This window comes from Drosophila kikkawai, chromosome X (genome assembly GCF_030179895.1).
Source record: "Drosophila kikkawai strain 14028-0561.14 chromosome X, DkikHiC1v2, whole genome shotgun sequence".
In the NCBI taxonomy this organism is placed as follows: Eukaryota; Metazoa; Arthropoda; class Insecta; order Diptera; family Drosophilidae; genus Drosophila; species Drosophila kikkawai.
The window spans coordinates 10,658,841-10,679,230 of record NC_091733.1 but is presented as its reverse complement, the minus strand read 5'-3'; the positions used below and the strand labels follow the sequence as shown (position 1 = coordinate 10,679,230).

At 43.8% G+C, this 20,390-nt stretch overlaps 2 protein-coding genes across 3 annotated transcripts; one reads left to right on the top strand and one right to left on the bottom strand.

The window, feature by feature from the left end:
• Positions 1 to 400: 400 nt before the first annotated feature.
• On the bottom strand, positions 401 to 5,243 carry D2hgdh (D-2-hydroxyglutaric acid dehydrogenase). Of its 2 annotated transcripts, none has more exons than XM_017179464.3 (5): positions 5,083 to 5,243; positions 2,955 to 3,196; positions 2,703 to 2,844; positions 1,104 to 1,797; positions 401 to 1,044 (listed from the first exon to the last, which is right to left on the bottom strand). In XM_017179464.3, the coding sequence occupies exons 2-5, from the start codon at positions 3,132 to 3,134 to the stop codon at positions 471 to 473; spliced, it is 1,590 nt and encodes a 529-aa protein (XP_017034953.1). In that variant the 5' UTR covers positions 3,135 to 3,196; positions 5,083 to 5,243; the 3' UTR covers positions 401 to 470. The 2 variants fall into 2 exon arrangements, with proteins under 2 accessions (XP_017034953.1, XP_017034952.1); XM_017179463.3 differs by lacking the exon at positions 5,083 to 5,243 and adding an exon at positions 3,600 to 3,729.
• Positions 5,244 to 10,168: 4,925 nt separating this feature from the next.
• On the top strand, positions 10,169 to 19,888 carry LOC121502068 (polyhomeotic-proximal chromatin protein-like). Its single transcript, XM_041774781.2, has 5 exons — positions 10,169 to 10,990; positions 14,274 to 16,072; positions 16,131 to 16,584; positions 16,652 to 18,426; positions 18,498 to 19,888. The coding sequence occupies exons 1-5, from the start codon at positions 10,956 to 10,958 to the stop codon at positions 19,274 to 19,276; spliced, it is 4,842 nt and encodes a 1,613-aa protein (XP_041630715.1). The 5' UTR covers positions 10,169 to 10,955; the 3' UTR covers positions 19,277 to 19,888.
• Positions 19,889 to 20,390: the final 502 nt, after the last annotated feature.

The window sequence follows — 20,390 nt, the reverse complement described above, 5'->3', positions numbered from 1 at the left end:
TCGAATTATCGTGTAGAATGTAGAGTGTTCGAGAGCGAACAACATAGACTTCGGCAGCCTTCGGCAGCACCTTCGGCTCCGTTGCAACCGAACCGAGAGAGAATGTGTTCCCAGCGGGAGCGAAAGCTTTTGTCTCGCAGCTTTCGAAAAGCACTCCACCTTGAGCCGCCCTCTAGCCCTCAATTCGCGCGATCACGCATGGGAACAGCTGATGCGTGGACTTGGACACGTGTGTGTGTAAGTGGAGAGAGCAGCGCGTAACACAGATACCTCAGAGAGCGACTTGGAGAGAGCACAACTTTACCCTTGACACTCACAAATTTTTGGGGGGCACCGAGAAAAAGCTTGGCAAGAGTTCGTCCACTGATCGTTAACCCCACAAAGCCCAACTCTTTTAAAGTTATGTTTTATAATTTTAAGCAATTTATTATAGACAAAAAAAATACACACAACTTTAAAGCTTAAACCTATCAGTTGAGCACCTTGTAGGGATTGAGGATGCCGTTGGGGTCGAGGAGCCGCTTCATCTCGCGCATGTAGCCAATGGCCACCGGGTCCTTGGAGTAGTGCAGGTAGTCCTTCTTCAAAAACCCAATGCCGTGCTCGGCGCTGATGCTGCCCTTCAGCTTGGAGGTGTACTCGTAGACGAACGGCTCCACGCGCTTGTAGATCTCGTCGTTGAACTCCTCGCAGGAAACGTTCAGATGCAGATTGGAGTCACCCAGGTGGCCATATCCGCAGACCACGGTGGCATATGGACCACAGCGTTCCCGCATCACGTCCACAATGTTGTAGAAATCGCGCAGCGGCAGCGAGATGTCGTACTTGAAGCAAAAACTCTTCTCGATCAGGCCCAGCGGCACCATTTCGCGGATTTTCCAGATCTCCTGAACCTTGCCAGGGTCCCCGGTCACAGTGCCGTCCTGGATCTCGCCGCGCTCCATGCCGTCGCCAATGAACTGGTTGATCTTCTCCTCGTCGTGATCGCCATTGCTGCCCGAGGTCTCGATCAGCATGTAGAAGGGATAGCCGGAAATGGGTGAGCTGGGGGAGATGGAGGAGACTCGTTAAGGAGGGTCAAAAACCGCAAAATGAACACTCACTTGAGGAATTTGAACTGCTGAAGGGCCGTGTTTAATGCCCGCTCATCGATCAGCTCGCAGGAGCTGAGAATCTCGCCCAGATTCCGCTTGGCACTGACAAAGGTCTTTAGCACATCGTCGAAGGAGTTCAGGCCAATGAATGCCACGTTGACGGCTCGCGAGGAGTGGGGACAGAGCATGGAGAGCTTGGTGACCACACCCAGTGTGCCCTCGGATCCAATGAACAGGTGCTTCATGTGGTAGCCCGTGTTGTCCTTCTTGAAATTGGACATCAGGTCCAGGACCTGGCCGGTGGCCAGCACCGCCTCTACGCCTAGGACAGAGCCATGCAGGTTGCCGTAGCGCACCACCCGGACACCGCCGGCATTGGTGGACACATTGCCGCCAATATGGCAGCTGGCCTTGGCGCCCAAATCCAATGGCACCGTCAGGCCCACATCCCTAGCCTTCTGATCGAAGTTCTCCAGGATGCAGCCAGCCTCGACGACTGCAATGCCCGTCACCTCGTCCACGGATATCACCTTGTTAAGGCGAGCCAAAGAAAGCACAATCTCGTCACAGATGGGCACCGATCCGCCCACCAGACCCGTGTTTCCGCCCTGCGGCACCACGGCCAGGCGGCGCTCGTTGCAGTACTGGAGCACAGCAGCCACCTCCGCCGTGTTGGCCGGCTTCAGGACCAGCTTGCTGTTGCCTGGAATAACATATTTGAAGGGGTATATGAGAGGGTGTACGTTAAAAAATAATATTATATAAAAAAAATATATATGTATTAAATTAGTAACAAAGCAAGAGCTGAAGGTAATGTAATGAATAAGATACATAAATGCATAGATACAAAGATACATAGATACATTTCAATTGCATCTAATTCATTAACAAATTCCTAGATAAAAAAGCTTGTCAAGCTTTTTAATCTTTTTTAAGGAGTTCAAAATTTAATTTAAAAATTTATATACATATATAATTTATAATTTAATAATTTAATAATTTGTATACATTATTAACCATAAATATAAACTTTTTGAGCTCACATTTTTTTAAATGGAATTTTGGAAGACAATTCAAGTTCCAAACTCAAATTGATCTTACAAAATTGTTTAAAAAATTGCTAATGATTTATTGATTATGAATTTTATACTATGTAAAAAGATCACAACCAAAAACCTCAAACAAAATCCTTTAACTTCCTTTATAAAGTTAATACCCATAAAAAATATAAACTATAACTTGAATACCATAGTTTGTAAAAATAAATATGTAAATACCCCAGATCAATCATAAATATATTCAATAATCATTTGGGTATTATAAATATTGTTAGGATTATATAAAAAAATATATATAAGATCCGATTGTTAGTTTACCAACTATATAAAAATCTTTAGATATTTATGATTATTTTACAGATAAACATAACTTTTTGTATAACTACGACCCTCATAAGGATCATCATTCATTAACTTTAATCATATTTACTTAGTTCTATAAATAAAAAAAAAAAATAATAAGAGAATACAAAATACTATGATAGTTTCTAAGAAACCCCCAGAGATACTAGATCTATAAAAATAAAATAAAACTCAGCATGGAACCCACCTCGAATTCTCTTCAGAAAGCATATGTTGTATCCCTCCAGATCCTCGGTGAGGACATGGTTCTTGCCCAAAAGCTGTTCAAAATGTGCCACATCCTTGTCGGTCAGTGTGGCATAGTTGCCCCTCTGCACATTGTCTGTGATCTGTAATCGGAGAAAGTATTACTATATATATATATATATATGTTTGCATACTGTAAGAAGTCTAGATGAGGTGGGTTGTGGACACGCCCACAAATAACTCTAACCATTACCTGGGTAAGCTCTGGAATCGGTGCCCCGCTGCCCGCCATTGTGCGCACGGTGGTGGCTATGTGTGAGGTAACCGGAAACATGGTGGTGGTGGCTGTGGTTCCAGTGGTGGGTCGCCGCATCAAGGTGGTGGCCGCGGCGCTGGCCAATCTGCGCACATGCATGAGCTGTTGGAATCTCATCGTGGAGGATTCGGACTGGGAGTGAAAGTGGGAGTGTGTTCGGGATATGTATTTTCCTCTCTCTGGAAAAAAAAGTGGAGATGGAAGGAGGAAGGTTATTTAATCACTTATTTATTTAATATGCATTTCAAAAAAAGGAATGAATATAGCACATTTTTAGATAATACCAAGTAGGAACGAGTTTCCCAAAAAAATATAGCTAATTTGCTATATTTAATAATGCTAAAACTTAATTTAAACAGTGCTTAAGGCGATGAAATGTTGCTAGTCACGCGTAGCGCAACATCTGAATAGAGACAAATGTGGCTGTCAACATATAAATGTTGCAAAAGTTCAATAAACACATCAACTTTTTGGTCTAATAACTACCAATGTTTATTAACCGGTTTTACTCAAGGAATAAACACAATTATATAATATTATTATTAATATATAAATCACAAAAATCACTAGAAATAAGCTTGCCTGTTTTGGGAAATTATTATATGTAGATGCCCGATGCTTATCCTTTTATATAACTCGCTTAAAACATTCGATCTGAAGTCTTGTCTGGCCGCGATCAGACGGCTTCCCAGACTGCCGGACTTCCCCCAGAGCAGAGCGATACTTATCAATATGGCCTCACCAACCAAACATCCCACTATATGGACGCAATCTTCTCCCCGACGCGCAGCGTATCGCGCCTGATAGCCCTCCCGATAGGCCCCCAGAGCACCGAACTTTTCCACTAGACCCCTCGCATCGGGCTTCCAGCTATATGTAGTATACATAGCGCTATTCGACGGTTATCAGTCTGTCCCAACTTTGCGCGTGCATAAAGAAATTAGCATATTTATTTGTGGGCCACTCATTTTGGTTCCTATACTACCAGCCCGGACCGGTGCAGTCCGTAAAGTCAAGATCTTTATGAGGGCCTCCGCCAGCTTATCTCGCCGGCGCAGGTAGATACCCGGCCATAAAACCATTTGTCCTAGGATTCAGATGCAGATACAGATACAGATCACGACTACCTGGGCCCTGGCCTGCCCTTGTCCCACGGATACCGATAGCTATAGTGCCGGAGAGTCACCGGGATTAGGTGCGGTAGCGGAGAAAATCATGTTTTCGGGGTCTGTAAATGTTGACACTCATCCCAAATGGGTGATTATTTCGGTTTGTGATCAGTGATCACTACCAGACGTCGCCAGCGATTACAAAAAAATTGCACAACTATAATATAAAAAATAATAACTTAAAGATTTTATGCTAAAAAATACTTAAAATACTGGAGTTTTCATACTATTTTCTCCAAGTATTGTTTTATATAATGTTATTATTCTATAATATTCTATATGTATTATTATTATTTTATATCATTATATTATATTATTCTATTGCATACTCAAAATGTTTATATATATTTTTTACAGCATAAAAGCATTATTCGTATTTATTAAAACAAAACATAAATATACAAAAAATATTGGTACAGTGTTGAGCTTTCAAAAGTCCATCTCTACTTAAAATTGTTTATTTTTCTTTCTATTCCTTTTCTCTCCCCCTTTCTAGACCCGTATCTCTTTCCCTCGCACGCGTGTCTTTATGACGTCGAAAGATTAATGAGCGTGTGTGTGTGTGTCAACGTGTGTTTTGATTTGGAGGCAAACAAAAAATGCCAACAGGTTTGTGATAACCGAGAGAGCCTTATCAATAACAACTTGTACATACACAGCTATGTACATGTGTAAGCCGGTTGTAAAAACGAATACAGCACATATGTTAATAATATTTTTGTACAATTAAAAGTGCAGTATATTTGCTTAGAAAATATTAGTTTTTACACACGCACACATCAAAACGCATCGTGAGAGCCGCACGCGCCAATTGCGGTCACTGGAATGTTGGAAATGAGATGCTTTCCCGAAAACACTCAACTCATTTATGTTTATCCCCCTCCTTTCACACTCACACTTCTTGGGTTGGCTGATGGCGATCACGTTGGATTAAGCCAAATCCTTTTATCCTTTAACACTCCAGGAAGTGCGCTGCCGCCCCTTTAATGCAAATTCGCAGAGTGAAGCGTGTAAAAAGCAATCACAACAAACCGCAACTAAAAAATTCAACGCAAAAGAAAACGAAACTAAATGGAAAGCTGAGTCAAAAAGCATATGATCAGAGTGAAAGCTCTCAACAGCTGATTAAGCTTTTTGAGAAGGAGAAGACAAACAGCAGCAGAGAGAGAATGAGACAAATACATGAATCTGTAAAATCGATGTAAACATTTAAGTAGAAAACGTGCTTACTTTTTATTTAAAAACGAGTTTTAGTTAATATTTATCTACAATAAAATATGACAAAAAAATAGTATCGGTATTGACCCAATTAAGAAACAATTAATTTAATATGTAACCAATTCTAAAAATATATTCATCAAATATCTCTATTCCTACATTTATGTATTTGTTTTGAAAATTATTTCCTAACAAATCATGTTTTCATTAAAAATGTGTATTGCAAATCTTTCAAAGCTAAGTAAGTAGTTCCTGATTATAAACAGTGAATAAATAAAAAAAACGTTTTCTAAAAAATCAGGATCATCATAAATATACATAAATAAACATGCAATTGAAATTAATATATCAGATAATTAAAAAAACCAAGTAAATTGAAATAAAGTTAAGTCATTAAAAATCTGTTATACTACCTACCACTCGAATTCACCACACTCTCTCGCCACGCCCACCCTTAACAGGGACGGACAGCTCAGTGCTCTCCGCATCCGCAAAATATATGTACCACCATCCCTTTCTCCCGTTCGTTGTCCACAATACTACCGACTCTGTCGCACCCTCGAACCAAAAAACTAAGCGTTTGGTGGTGCGCCCATTTTTTTATTCGCCTCAATCTTCCCGTCGGCATTTTGTATTTTCCTATATTGCCCTATAGGCGGCATTGTTGTCTTGTGGTTACAATTGTTACTAGTGTGTCGTTGTTGTTGTTGTTTGTACAACAAAATGGCGAATAAAGAATGAAGTCTTTATGCAACTAGAAACACCAAAGTGTTTTATTAATTATGTAAATTGCAAGCTGTGGGTTTATCTAAATAAAGTTAATAGTCTTTTTATTATTTAAGTAAAAATGGATATTGCATCGCCATTTTTATTTTTAATTTTTTATTTTATTTTTTATTACAGTTTACTTTTAATTTTTAAGTTCCTATAAATTCCAATTAAACAATTTTTGTAATTGTTGTTTTTGGGTTTGCACTTTAAAAGCATTTTCTGCCGTTTTGAAGTAATGAATTTTTTTAATTTAGGAATTTTCAGTAATTAATTAAACTTAAGCCGGAGAAAACTTTTTTTGTAATAATTGTGTGGATACTATACAAATTTAATGTTTTTAAATATAAAATGTATACACAAATTTTTTGCTTTTAACACATTTTCTGTGATTAAACTATTTCAAGATAAATGACCAATGAATTTTTCTGACAAGGCTCTGATTGCAGGTGTATGATTTTGTAATACTTTTTTTTTTATTAAATTGAAAAACGCTTTTTAAATCCTAAAAATAACTATATCTCAGTTTTTCGATTATGTTAAAAAAACAACAAATAATGTCAATTTATACATAATATTTTCTTATTTATATTTTCTCCTTACTATACGAATTAAAAAAATAATAATACAGAGATCATTAACGATGGCCACAACTCACAGAACATTAAAATATGTTGAAAAACTGCAAAAGAAAAAAATGAAAAATAATAATAAGAAGTCGTTTCAGAAAAGTTTCGTTTAGAATTTATTCCATATCAAAGTTTGTGTCCCGACCATTAAAATCATCAGTTCGTAATAGCTTTGCACTTTTTATGGGGGTGGAGCTGCTTGCTCTTACCCCCAAGGACCTTAAGGGTTGTGCTTACTGATAAGTCCTATTCTCACATATCCTAATTGTTCCCTGTTTGCGGATAATTGTATCGTGCTTGTTTTTAAAATCCGATTCGGTGGGGATCTGAAAAATTGAGGAAAAGGGTGGGTTTTAATGGGCAAGTGTGACAGAGCTCAACCCCTTTTTTGGCCTTTTCCTTTACCTTTTTAATAGATCGTATTGAGATCTCTAGTTTTAGTACAGTTCCCGAAGTTTGTTTAGAGATTTAATATACATAAATAAAAAGATGTTTTATATTATGCAAGTTATATCTAGAAATTAAATTAAATCTTATTTAAACTAATTGAATCAAACTTTGTTTTTATATTAATGTTCCTTTCTTTTTTTAGTGGAGTTTATCTTAAACTATGAGGTATTCCACCGAACTTGACTTTATAAAAGGTACACAGGCATCTGCAGGACGAAGAAGTTCAGTTTGCAGATCGATTTTTTGAAATCGTTCTTTTTTGGTCAGATGCAATGGAAATGCAATATCGACCCAAATTACTCATTAACTGCAATTCAAAAATGCAATTTCTGGTTCGAGTTCCACTGTACTTATATGAAATTCGAGGACTTCCTGTATGTGCGCCCCACAACCGAGTTGACAGGTCAATTAAGTGCACCAGGGGAAGGGACAATGCAAACACAATGCCCAAGGGGTGAGTTGGCAACAATGGAGAATTGGTAATAATGAAAAAGCAGGGGTCCTGGGGCGTATCTATGTAGTAGGTATTGTATACCCTGATATAATGCATTTTACGGGCATGTTCGAAAGACTTTTTCCCACCAAAGGGAAGCTATAAAGTTATATAATAATAATAATATGTATAATAATAATAATTTTTTGAGAAAGCTGTTTAATGTAATGAATAATGGAGTAATTTGATATTGATCAAAAGTGCATGTAATTTTGGTTTTAATGAATATTAGACCAGGTACATATGTATGTACTTTTATAAAAATATAAAATATAGTGGGAATAATTTTAAGTTGAATTTTCTAGCAATACTTTTAAGATGACAGAGAGTTTCAGTCATTTGCTGGCCACGCCTTTAAACAATAAAACCCCGGCAGCGGGAACAGTACAAAACGGAACGGACTTCATTACGTTTATTGTTGGGCAATAGATGTTAAAGCAACAACCCACTTTTGTTTATCACACAAGGCACGCACACCACCAGTGTCGGTGCAGGGAGACGTGGATAAGCCAACGGTTGCCTCTATTCAAAAATGGTGTAGGGAAGGGAATTCGGACAATTGCCCAACAGGTACGACGGACAATGGGTGAGAACGGGAGCGAGCTATACGATAGTCTGAACTCTAGAGCGAGCACACAGTAATTTACGCTCATTAAGCATTTGTCATTTTTACGAAATGCAAATACAGATACACACACAGACAAAAAAATTCGCTCGCTACTTCTCACTCACCCCAATAATAACAGCAAGTTAGAGAAAATTAACTGAATAGGCAGCAAAAGAGCGCATGCTTGACTGTTTGTACAGTTGAGCGTTTTTAGAGCGATTAAAGAATAAAGATGAAAAAAAAGCAGCAGAGAAGGCAGTCAACTAATAAGAAAAAAGCTAAGCTCACCACGTTGAACCCACACACTCGCAGTAAAAAAAAAGGCAAAACAAGGCAGAGAGTGAGAGAGCACGCTCAAAAGCACTTAGTGGGCATAAAAATAATATGGCGGCGAGGCAGCAAAAAGAAAAATAAATGAGACGATACGAAGCGATATTCCACCCAACACAAAATAACAACAACCATAGGAATTGGAATGATGTATGTACATTTGTGGGAGCGGGAAAAGAGAACGACAAGAGCCCAAAGCAACACACCCAAGCAAAGCACAAAATGAAATACCAAATGACAGGCACAGTGGGGCACAAACGATTTATGTTATGGATGCCAAAAACAAAAGTACCAATAAAAAAGTAACATATGCTATAAGCTAAGGAACATAATATTTATATCCCAATATAATTATATTTTGGCCCTAATATATAATTAATATACATTATATATTATACAAGTATGTATAACAATGCTATCTGAATATCCAAGTACTTTTTCCTAAGTCAAATAGAATTTTATCAAATAACTAAAAACGTAATAATTAATTTTTTGTATACCAAAAAACCTGTCACGAGGACACAAATCAAACACTATTCGTTTGTTTGTATAAATAAAAAATATTAAATCAAATATTTTTAAGTAAAGAACGTAAAAATATCTAAGACATAAAAGTTATGCAAGTTTTTGCGCCACTGTGCGCATGCGACGTGAGACAAAAGACCATAAAAACAATAACAGAGCAAACTGCATCATCGCTAACAAAAGCGAAGGAAAAAAGACTGCCAAGAGAAATGCAATCCAATAATAATGGATCGCACGCCACTGTTCAGTGTTCGGCAGAGTGAGTGAGTGAGTGAAAAAATCATTTCGCTCTGCCTTTGCGCATACGCTGCCCCCTCCCCTTTGCTTCTTCTTCTTTCCTTCCACCGTCTGTTTCCGACAACCAAAACTAATAATAAAGTAAGGCTGATCCGATCTGAACAGTACAACAGGAGGTGGGAGAAAGAATGCGAAGAAAGTGGAAGGAGGAGGGCGACGTCCAGGTAGATTGCTGGCTGTGGTGGTGGAATGAAAAAAGAAGATGAAGTATAGCAACAATCGGGCGGTAGACATTCGAGTGTACAGACAGAAAACTGGATTCGGTCGTTCGTTCAAGGGGAAAGGGGGGGGCCGATCAGTCGGGGTGGTTGAAACACAGGCACACATACGCATGCATGGACAATACACATGCCCGCCAGCTGTAGCCTCGACTCTCGTTTTTTGTTTTTTTGCTTGCTATACTGCTGCCGTTTCTTTCCAACCCCAAGCGCGACGAGGGCATCTCGCTCGCACTTCGGCCCCGCCGAGGTCTGCCCCTAGTACCGTCGCACTCGCACCCGTTCATTTCAGTATAGAGAAAAGTTATCGCCTGCGCCCGGGTGCGGGAGAAACTGGTTCGTGCTGTTGCCTTTTCCCATGCCAGCTGTCCCGCAAAAGCAGCACCAACACCAACACATGCGCACTTCATTTTGTTTCGTCGGCTCGGCGTAGAGTTGTCGCCGTGTCGCGCGGTTCAGTCTGAAATTCAACTTGGCGGCGTGCGGTTCTTGAGCTCTGAGTTCGTGTGCGTGTATGTCTCGCGTCGAAGCGACGCACACACACTTGAATACCCTATAACTTGAGATTTTTTTTTTATTAGTGTCCGACGGTGCTAACAATTGGTAAATACAAAGCAAAAAGTGATGTCTCGTAGAACTACGAATATTTGCTGGCGGCGCGTCGCTGCCGCTGGAAAGTGTAAAGTGGCCGCAATAAAAACAAGCGTCTAGAGCTGTCGTCGGCGCGGTTTTTTATATGTATATTCGCGTGCACAGGTGCCTTGGCCCCTGAGCCTCTTAATTACACTGCAAAAAACGAACTGCAGCCTTAAGAAAGAGAGAGTGTAGTGAGTGTGAGTGGAGTTTGCACTAATTACTACTGCCGCCCGTGCACGAAACACTCATTTACACATACACCGTTTAAGAGAGAGACAAGACTGCGAGAGACTTTGTCGGATTCATTTCGTTTTTGTGTACATTTTGTTGTCTTGCGTTTCACGTTATATGTTTGTTGTTGCCTGTATGTTTATATTTATTGCCGTACATGTGTGTGTATGTGTTCGTTCGTCTTGTGTTTATTAATGTACAACACCAACAAGAGAAAAACAAAACCAACTAGAGAGGCCAAAAAGAAAGCGCGACAACTATAAAAACAACAACAAGAAAGAGTGTCTCCGCCGCTGCTGATACCCGAAAACGCCGCCGTCGCATGCATACCTTTAATTTATTACACATATTGTTTTTATTTTGAATAATGGATCGTCGTGCATTGAAGTTTATGCAAAAAAGGTATTTTTAGTTTGGTTTCGTTTTTAACATTTACAATTTGTTTCTTATGCTTACTTGTTTGTGTGTGTGTGTGTGTTTATTTTTACTGCTGCTGTTATGCATGCACTTGCACTTGTGGCTACTTTTTACGTTGGTTTTCTCTTTTTCTTTACAAGTTATTATTATTATTATTTGTATTACTTTTTATTTATGGGATCAAGACATTATGGTAAACTTGCGCTCTCAAGAAATATTCTGTTATGTTGTCATAAAATGCGCTCAATTGGTAGAAAAAAAAGAACGAAATTCACAAGTCCCAAAACGAGTTTCATTCCCTTCTCTACTGCCCTTCTGCTCTCCCGTCGACCACCCGCCTCCTGCTGTGCGGTGCGGTGCTGTTCAATGTTGTTGTTGCATTTTGTTGACAACGAATTTCGCAATGCATGCCTGGGTTCGTTTGTGTTTGTGCGTCGGCTGTTGGTGGTTGATTCGTTCACACGACAACATTCAAAAAGCAAAAGTTCTTTGCCAAAAGGCAGCCGTTTTTGTTATTGCCACAGTAAAAACTGAACTCGACTACCCTGGCCGCGCTCTTTTTCGTATACTCTCTTCTACTCTCTGCATGTTGCTGTGACTACCTCTCTCCCAGCCGAAGTAAACAAAAACTCAGGGTTGTCAACTTGGCAATAATTATACTCAAAAGTCGAAAATATTACCGGTATATTGAATTTTTGAAGCAATGTTGAGGATCATAGAAATATCGAATTTTAATTAAAGCTTATTGTAAAAATAAAAATAAACATGTTTTCTATAAATTATTAACAATTTCTCCTTCAAACATAATAAAATAAATCTCATCACGGGAACGCTTTTCTTTTGAGGACTGTTTTCCTTCAGTCGTTCGCTTCCTATCTCTTTCTAAAGCTTGTCTTTAAAAATGTTTATCGTCCTCAACAAAGCTGATGAGAGACCACCTTGCATAGTTGGCACCATGCGCACTGGTATCATCTCATTCCCTCGCACGTTTGCCTTGGCGCACATTCGTTTTCTCTTTTTCCGATTGCAAAACTCGTTTGTGTATCAATCAATATGCTGTCTTGCCACCCTCTCACTTACTCCTTTGCATTTTGCACGCCTGATTTCACTGTAGCTGATGTTTGATTTGAATTTAAGCTCTCTCGCTCTCCCCTTCGTCTCTCTATCTCTCTCTCTCTTGTTGGGCGCATGTTCCCTGCCATTGTGTGTGTGCGTGTTTATCCCCTCCCGCATTTTTATCATTCCTTCTGCTACCGCTTTTCCCCCTTTGTTGCTGCACACACTAACGGGAGAAACCAGTCTTCTTGTTGGTTTTTCTTTGAGCGGCAAGTTGGCTTTCCTCAAGAGGTTTACCCATACCATACAAACATACAATACATATTTACACATATCGTTTCTCACTGCGGGTGGCTGCAACCCATAGTTTTACGAAGTACACACAGATCCAAGCATACGCACCCTGTGATGAGAAATCCACCCCTCTAGACCGCCCACCACCAACACCCCTTTCGGCTGAGGCTAGAGCAGCTCATGAGGGTTACCTTACCCTAGCCACCAATGCTCTTGCTTTTGCCGGCTTTTATAACCAATTTCTCGCTTGTTCTTACTTTATATTTTTCCTTTTATTTTTGTTTTACTCTTCCCCTTTATGGCCTTACTTTATGTGGCCCTCGTGGGTTTTTGATGGGGCACGGGAAGAATACACGGATCATCATACTGGCTGCTGGGACACACAGCTTAGGTCAACAAAATAATACAATAAACTGAAAAATGCAACCCTCCTGCAATAATCACTATTTAGATCCGATTTGTGGAATATTTTTGCGTTTTACACTGAAAGAATTAGATGGTTATGACTAAAAAAAGTGTTTTATTATTATTATTATTTTGTATCTAAAAGAGCTTGTCTTAAACTGGGTTTTGGATCTTAGGAACCTAGGCCTTTAAATCTGCTTATAATATAAAGGCATAGGAATAGGGATTTTATTATGAAAAATTAATTTCTTTATTTATAAACTCTTATATAAAATAAAAGAAAAACAAAATTATTTATAATCTTAAATATATAGAAGAAAATTAAAAATAAAAACCCATAATATATTCTACTAAATAGTTGCTCTTCACGGATTTTATACAATGTAGTTTCATATTGCCAGTCAGCTCTATTATTTTGAGCGCAGCTGTATGGTGAAACAGTAACAATTTGGTGTTGTGTTCCCAACTGTCAGCATTTTGACGGGGAGGTCCTTGAACCTCGGCTGCCTGCAATTCGCATTCTACTTGATTGCCATTTTGGCATAATATCAGACGGTGCCAGCTGCCAGGCTGGATACCTTTTTCCCGGGCAAGACGCGGTTTGGGAAAACGGCTGCGATACATCACATGGAAATTCGGAAATCCTAAGATAAAGATCGATGTGATGCGATGGCAGGCAACCCTCAGATTCGGCTGCCTCCTCCTCTTTTCTCTCTTAACCCAATTCATATCAATGAATGCAGAGTCCTTTTTGCAATTTTCGCCAACATTTTCATCAATGCTATTATTATAAGTGTTGTTGTTGTTGGACGACAGAAGGACGGGAAAGACAAAATTGTAAAAAAGGTGAACGAAATGAGGGTAAACTATTCATTGGGATCTATGTACCTAAAACTAAGAGACAATCTTTCAAAATGAATCCTTGGTCCATTTTCTTTTGTTGTCGCTTATAAATTAAAGCAGCCTTGTTTAGAATTACTCCAGGAACCTAAATATTAAATATAGTTTTGAGCAGTTTTCTATTTAATGTTAAATTGGCCCTGATTTATTAACGCTTCCCGCTTTTTTATATACGTAAATACTAATATTTTTTTAACGAATAATAAATATACACAAAAAAATAAAATATGAAATGTATATTTATTCCCAAAGGAAAACATACATTATTTAACATTTTATTATTTTTTATTATTAGTTAATATTTAATATTTGCATGCGAAGGGGGTTTACCTAAAGCCATGTTTGTGTATATTTTAAATTTTGTTGTTTGAAGCTTAAGATATTTCAATGCTTTATTTTTCGGGAATGTGCTTGGATGCTGACAACCTGTTTGCACATGGTTTTGTGATTGTTTGTAGTTGGGACAAGACATAAGAAGCCCATTAGGGACATGGGAAGCCGCCGGGTCGTGCGTGTGGTCTGGTCTCATCCCAGATGATTCTGCGTTTGCTTTCAACAAATGTTTACTGATCCCCCCATCCGCATCCTCTTCTCTCCCCTTCCGCTCACTCAGAGTGGACACAGAAAGCGACAACAACACCAACACATCACTGAGCACCACTGCCTCCCAGGGGACACTAGCTTCTGGCATATCTGCAGGAACGGGCGGTAGCACTCTACCCCTGAAGGACAACTCGAATATCCGGGAGAAACCGTTGCAGCACGCGCATCCGCATCCTCATCACCACCAGCAGCAGCAACATCAGCACCAGCAACAGCAGCAGGCCGGCGGCAAGCAGCTAGAGCGGCCACTGAAGTGCCTGGAGACCCTCGCCCAAAAGGCGGGCATAACCTTTGACGAAAAATACGATGTGGCCAGTCCCCCGCATCCCGGCATTGCCCAGCAGCAGGCGACTCCAGCATCAGCACAGGCAACACCAGCAACAGTCACCACGAATAATCGTCACGGAACTGCGCCTACTGCCCGACGTCACACCAACACCCCAAACACCACCCCAGGCCCACCTAGTGCAGTTAGCACACCCAATTCGCACAACACGCAGCACACCCTTGCGCGCCAAACAAGCCTCAAACTGGATAAGGCGCAGAATCCCGGCCAGCAGGTGGCGGCCGCCACCACGGTGCCGCTACAGATCTCTCCGGAGCAGCTGCAGCAGCTCTACGCGAACAGTCCCTATGCCATCCAGGTTAAGCAAGAGTTTCCAACCCATACAACGGGTGCGGGCACGGAGCTAAAGCATGCGACCAACATTTTGGATGTTCAGCAGCAGATGCAGCTGCAGCAGCAGCTCTCGGATGCCAATGGAGCCGGAGGAGCTGCTGGAGGCACAGGAGTAGCGGGAGGAGCACCAAGTCCAGCCAACTCCCAGCAGACGCAACAGCAGCAGCACTCGACAGCCATCAGCACGATGTCCCCGATGCAGCTAGCGGCGGCTACCGGAGGAGTGGGCGGTGATTGGGCGCAGGGCAGGACCGTGCAGCTGATGCAGCCCTCCACCAGCTTCCTGTATCCGCAGATGATTGTGTCCGGTAATCTGCTGCATCCTGGCGGTCTTGGTCAGCAGCCCATCCAGGTGATCACTGCCGGCAAGCCCTTCCAGGGTAACACGCCCCAGATGATCACCACCACCACGCAGAATGCCAAGCAGATGATTGGGGGACAGACGCAGTTTGCCGGCGGCACCTACGCCTCTTGCATCCCCTCCAACCACAGTCAGTCGCCACAGACGCTGCTCATCTCGCCGGTGAATGTGATCTCGCACTCGCCGCAGCAGCAGCAGAACCTGCTTCAGTCGATGGCTGCTGCCGCCCAGCAACAGCAGCAGCAGCAACAGTTGACACAGCAGCAGCAACAACAGCAGCAGATTTCTCAGCAGCAACAACAGCAGCAGCAGCAGCTCACGGCGGCCCTTGCGAAGGTGGGCGTAGATGCGCAGGGCAAGATGGCCCAGAAGGTGGTCCAGAAGGTGACCACCACCAGTAGCACGGTGCAAGCGGCGACAGCGGGCGGAGCAGCAGCCACGGCAGCCCAGGCCCAGCAGGTGCAACAGGTCCAGCAGCAGCAGCAGCAGACTACGCAAACCACCCAGCAATGCGTTCAAGTCTCGCAGTCGACGTTACCCGTGGGCGTGGGAGTGGCCCAGGCCGGCCAGTCCGTTCAGTCAGTCCAGGCCGCGCAGCTTCTGAACGCCGGCCAGGCTCAGCAGATGCAGATTCCCTGGTTTTGGCAGAATGCGGCTGGACTGCAGTCCTTTGGCTCGAACCCGATCATCCTGCGGGGCCAGCCGGACGGAACCTCGGGCATGTTTATCCAGCAACCGACCACGCAGACCCTGCAGACGCAGCAGAACCGTAAGTGCCCCCTCCCAGTAATAAACTCCATTCGGTCCTAATTTCTGTGCTCTCACAGAGATCATCCAGTGCAATGTCACCCAGACGCCCCCCAAGGCTCGCACCCAACTGGACGCACTCGCTCCCAAGCAGCAACAGCAGCAGGCGGGAACTGCCAACCAGGCACAGCAGCAGCAACAGCAGCAACAGTTGGCGGTGGCCACTGCGCAGTTGCAGCAGCAGCAACTTACGGCAGCGGCGCTGCAGAGACCTGGTGCCCCGATCATGCCCCACAATGGCACCCAGGTGCGTCCGGCCAGCTCGGTGTCCACGCAGACAGCCCAGAACCAGAGCTTGCTGAAGGGCAAGATGCGCACCAAGCAGCAGCCGGTGCGACCTGCCTTGTCCGCCCTGAAGACGGAGAACGGCCAGTTGGCGGGTCAGAACAAGGTGGTGGGTCACATGGCCACCGTGCAGCAGCAACAGCAGGCGACGGCGAATCTCCAGCAAGTGGTCAACTCGGCGGGCAACAAGTGAGTAATCTAAGGCACCTCTGTCCAGATATCGTCAAGCTAACTTATTACTTCTTGGGTATTACAGAATGGTTGTGATGAGCACAACGGGCACTCCCATTACACTCCAGAACGGGCAGACCCTGCACGCAGCCACTGCGGGAGTGGCGAGTGTGGACAAACAGCAGCAGCAGCAGCAGCAGCAGTTGCAGTTGATTCAGAAACAGCAGTATCTGCAGCAGCAAATGTTCCAGCAGCAGATAGCTGCCCTCCAGATGCAGCAGCAGGCGGCAGCTCAGGCCCAGCAGCAGCAGCAGCAACAAGTCACTCAACAGCAGCAGCAAGTGACCGCCCAGCAACAGCAGGCTGTGGCGCAGGCCCAGCAGCAACAGAGGGAACAGCAGCAACAGCAACAGCAAGTGGCCCAAGCCCAGGCTCAGGCGCAGCAGCAACAGGCGCTTGCCAACGCAACCCAGCAGATCCTCCAAGTTGCTCCAAACACCTTCATTACCTCCCACCAGCAACAGCAGCAGCAACTGCACAACCAATTGATTCAGCAGCAACTACAGCAACAGGTTCAGGCCCATGTCCAGGCCCAGGCTCAGGCACAGCAGCAACAGCAGCGGGAGCAACAGCAGAACATCATCCAGCAGATTGTGGTGTCGGGCGGAGCGACATCCCAGCAGCAACAGCAGAACACCGGGCAACTGCAACTGAATAGCGTGCCCTTCACGGTGTCTTCGACCACGACGCCAGCCGGAATAGCCACCTCCAGTGGCCTGCAGGCGGCTTTGTCCGCCTCAGGTGCCATCTTCCAAACAGCCAAGCCCGGCACCTGCAGCTCGTCTCTGCCCACCAGCAGTGTGGTTACCATTACCAATCAGAGCTCGACTCCTCTGGTCACCAGCAGCACGGTGGCCAGCCTCCAGCAAGCGCAGGCTCAAGCCCAGCTCCAACAGCAGCAGCAGCAGTTGATCACCACCGCCATGGCAGTAGCTTCTCAGCAGCAGCAGCAGCAGCAGCAGCAACAACAGCAGGGACCACCCTCCCTGACGGCCACGACGCCCTCGCCAACCACCAACCCCATCCTGGCCATGACCTCCATGATGAATGCCACGGTGGGTCACCTGTCAAGCGCTCCACCGGTAACAGTCTCTGTGACCAGCACCGCAGTCACTCCATCGCCGGGTCAATTGGTTACACTAAGCAGTGCCAGCACGCCCACCAAGGAGACGCCTTCGAAGACGGCCACCCTGGTGCCCATTGGCTCGCCCATGACGCCCGCATCTGTCTCAGCTCAGGACAGAAGCGCCACGCCAAAATCCTCGACTCCAGCCAATGCGAGTGCGTCCGTGGAGGCCAGCAGTTCCACCGGCGAGGCCCTGCCCAACGGAGAAGTCACTGAGGCGGCGTCCACGCCGACGCGGGCTGCCACCACGCCCACCAGCAAGCAAAGCAACGTGGTCCAGCCCACGAGCAGCAGCGCCGCCACACCCAGCACACCCAGTGGTAAGGAGGAGACGAAAGTGGCCACCTCCACCAGCTCTAGCGCAGCCACAACGCCCACCACGACGAAGACGGTCAGTAATGGGATCGGAACGGGCAGGAGCACGGCATGCACCACAGGTAGCACCACTGTGACCACCACCACCACTGTGAGCACCACCACGACCTGCAGCAGTGCGAACAGTACAACCACCACGACGATCTGCAGCAATGGGGCGAAGGATCTGCCCAAGGCGATGATCAAGCCAAACGTGCTGACCCACGTCATCGATGGCTTCATCATCCAGGAGGCCAACGAACCCTTTCCGGTCACCAGACAGCGCTATGCGGACAAGGATGTCGCCGATGAACCGCCCAGTGAGTATCTCCATCACACACTATGCTTTGCAATTGTGTTAATCTCCGTGTTTCCCATCTTCATCCTGCAGAGAAAAAGGCGGCCATGCAGGAGGACATGAAGCCCAGTGGAATAGCGTCCGCTCCAGCCTCCGACATGGTGGCCTGCGAGCAGTGCGGCAAGTTGGAGCACAAGACGAAGCTCAAGCGGAAGCGTTTCTGCTCGCCGGGATGCGCCAGGCAGGCGAAGAACGGCATTGGAGGCGGCGGAATGGAGACCGGGGAGACGAACGGCCTGGGAACCGGCGGAATCGTTGGGGTGGACGCCATGGCGTTGGTCGACAAGCTAGACGAGGCCATGGCCGAGGAGAAGATGCAGACAGAGGCTTTGCAGGCCATGTCCGAGCCCCTGCCCTTTCTGGCGGCTCCAACCGAAGTTCTGCCGCTGTCCCTGCCTGTGCTGGCCACCGCCATTCCGACGCCTGCGCCACTGGCACTTCCTCTGCCGCCGCTGCCGCTGGGATTGTCGTTACCAGTAGCTATACCCGCTCCAGGTCCACTGCCAGCAGTGATTCCTGCCGCGGCGCCTGCACCCACCACTTGCAGTTCAAACGGAACTGATCGCCCGCCCATCAGCAGCTGGAGTGTGGAAGAGGTCAGCAACTTTATCCGGGAACTGCCGGGCTGTCAGGACTATGTGGACGACTTCTTTCAGCAAGAAATTGACGGCCAGGCGCTGCTGCTGCTCAAGGAGAACCATCTGGTTAACGCCATGGGCATGAAACTGGGACCAGCTCTGAAGATCGTGGCCAAGGTGGATTCCATGAAGGAGGTGCCACTACCTGCCGATGCCAAAGATGCTGGAGGCTGAACCGAGTGCGCATGGGTGGTACCATGTGAATCTGATTCACTTGTCAAAGCTGAAAAGTTATATACAGAGGTAGTCAAAAGTATTTGCACAACGAACAACTATTTGCCTCTCTATTTTAACAAATAAATGTTCTTTGTTTTCAATATTTTTTAGTACCTCTGTATTTAAATTGTAGAATATAGAGTTAGGTCTAAACTTAATATATTCTAAGGGAAATATTGTACATATTCTCACATTACCGTATAAACCTATTTATTTAGGAATTAAATAATACCGTAAACATTCAACCTTAACAAAAATAAAAGAAATAATTATAAAAACAAATGGCAAATGTCACAGCCGCTGCTTGAAAACGAATTGTGTAATAAACAGCGCTGCCCATATTTTCATTGGCAGAGCGTAAAAGTATTTTAACCTAAGAAGCCATAGCATTGCGAATGTAAAATTGTAGCAACTAAAAAATTTTAAAACTTGTGGATAACCATTATACAAGTACATCTAAATGTTTTTTAATGCATTAAATTTAAGCGATTTTTTTCAACATTCTTTTTTTTTTTTGCAATTGCTGACCAAAATAAAGATTTTCACTATCAATAAATGTGAATATTTATAACAAAATTTAAGTGGCCTTTTCTTGGAATCTTGGTAATATAGTTTAATGTTACAAAGCGACAACAATCCTGGGGAATTTAAGGAAATGTCCTAAAAATGAAAAATAATAAAAAAAACTTTTTCAAAATATTGTTTTATTAAAAGTAAACAATTAACAAGAAAGGGAGCTAATTTCTGTAAGCTCTGAATTTAAAAACGATTATAACAAAGCCGAAAATGCATTAATATTAATTCGGAAAGCTTTTTTATATGTTTTTTATACCCTTGCAGGGTATTATAATTTCAGTCAGAAGTTTGCAACGCAGTAAAGAAGACGTTTCCGACCCTATAAAGTATATATATTCTTGATCAGCATCAACAGCCGAGTCGATCTATCCATGTCCGTCTGTCCGTTTCTACGCAAACTAGTCCCTCAGTTTTAAAGCTATCTGAATGAATTTTTGCATATAGTCCACTATATGCTCTCACTGCTATATATGTCGGAACGGGCCGGATCGGACGA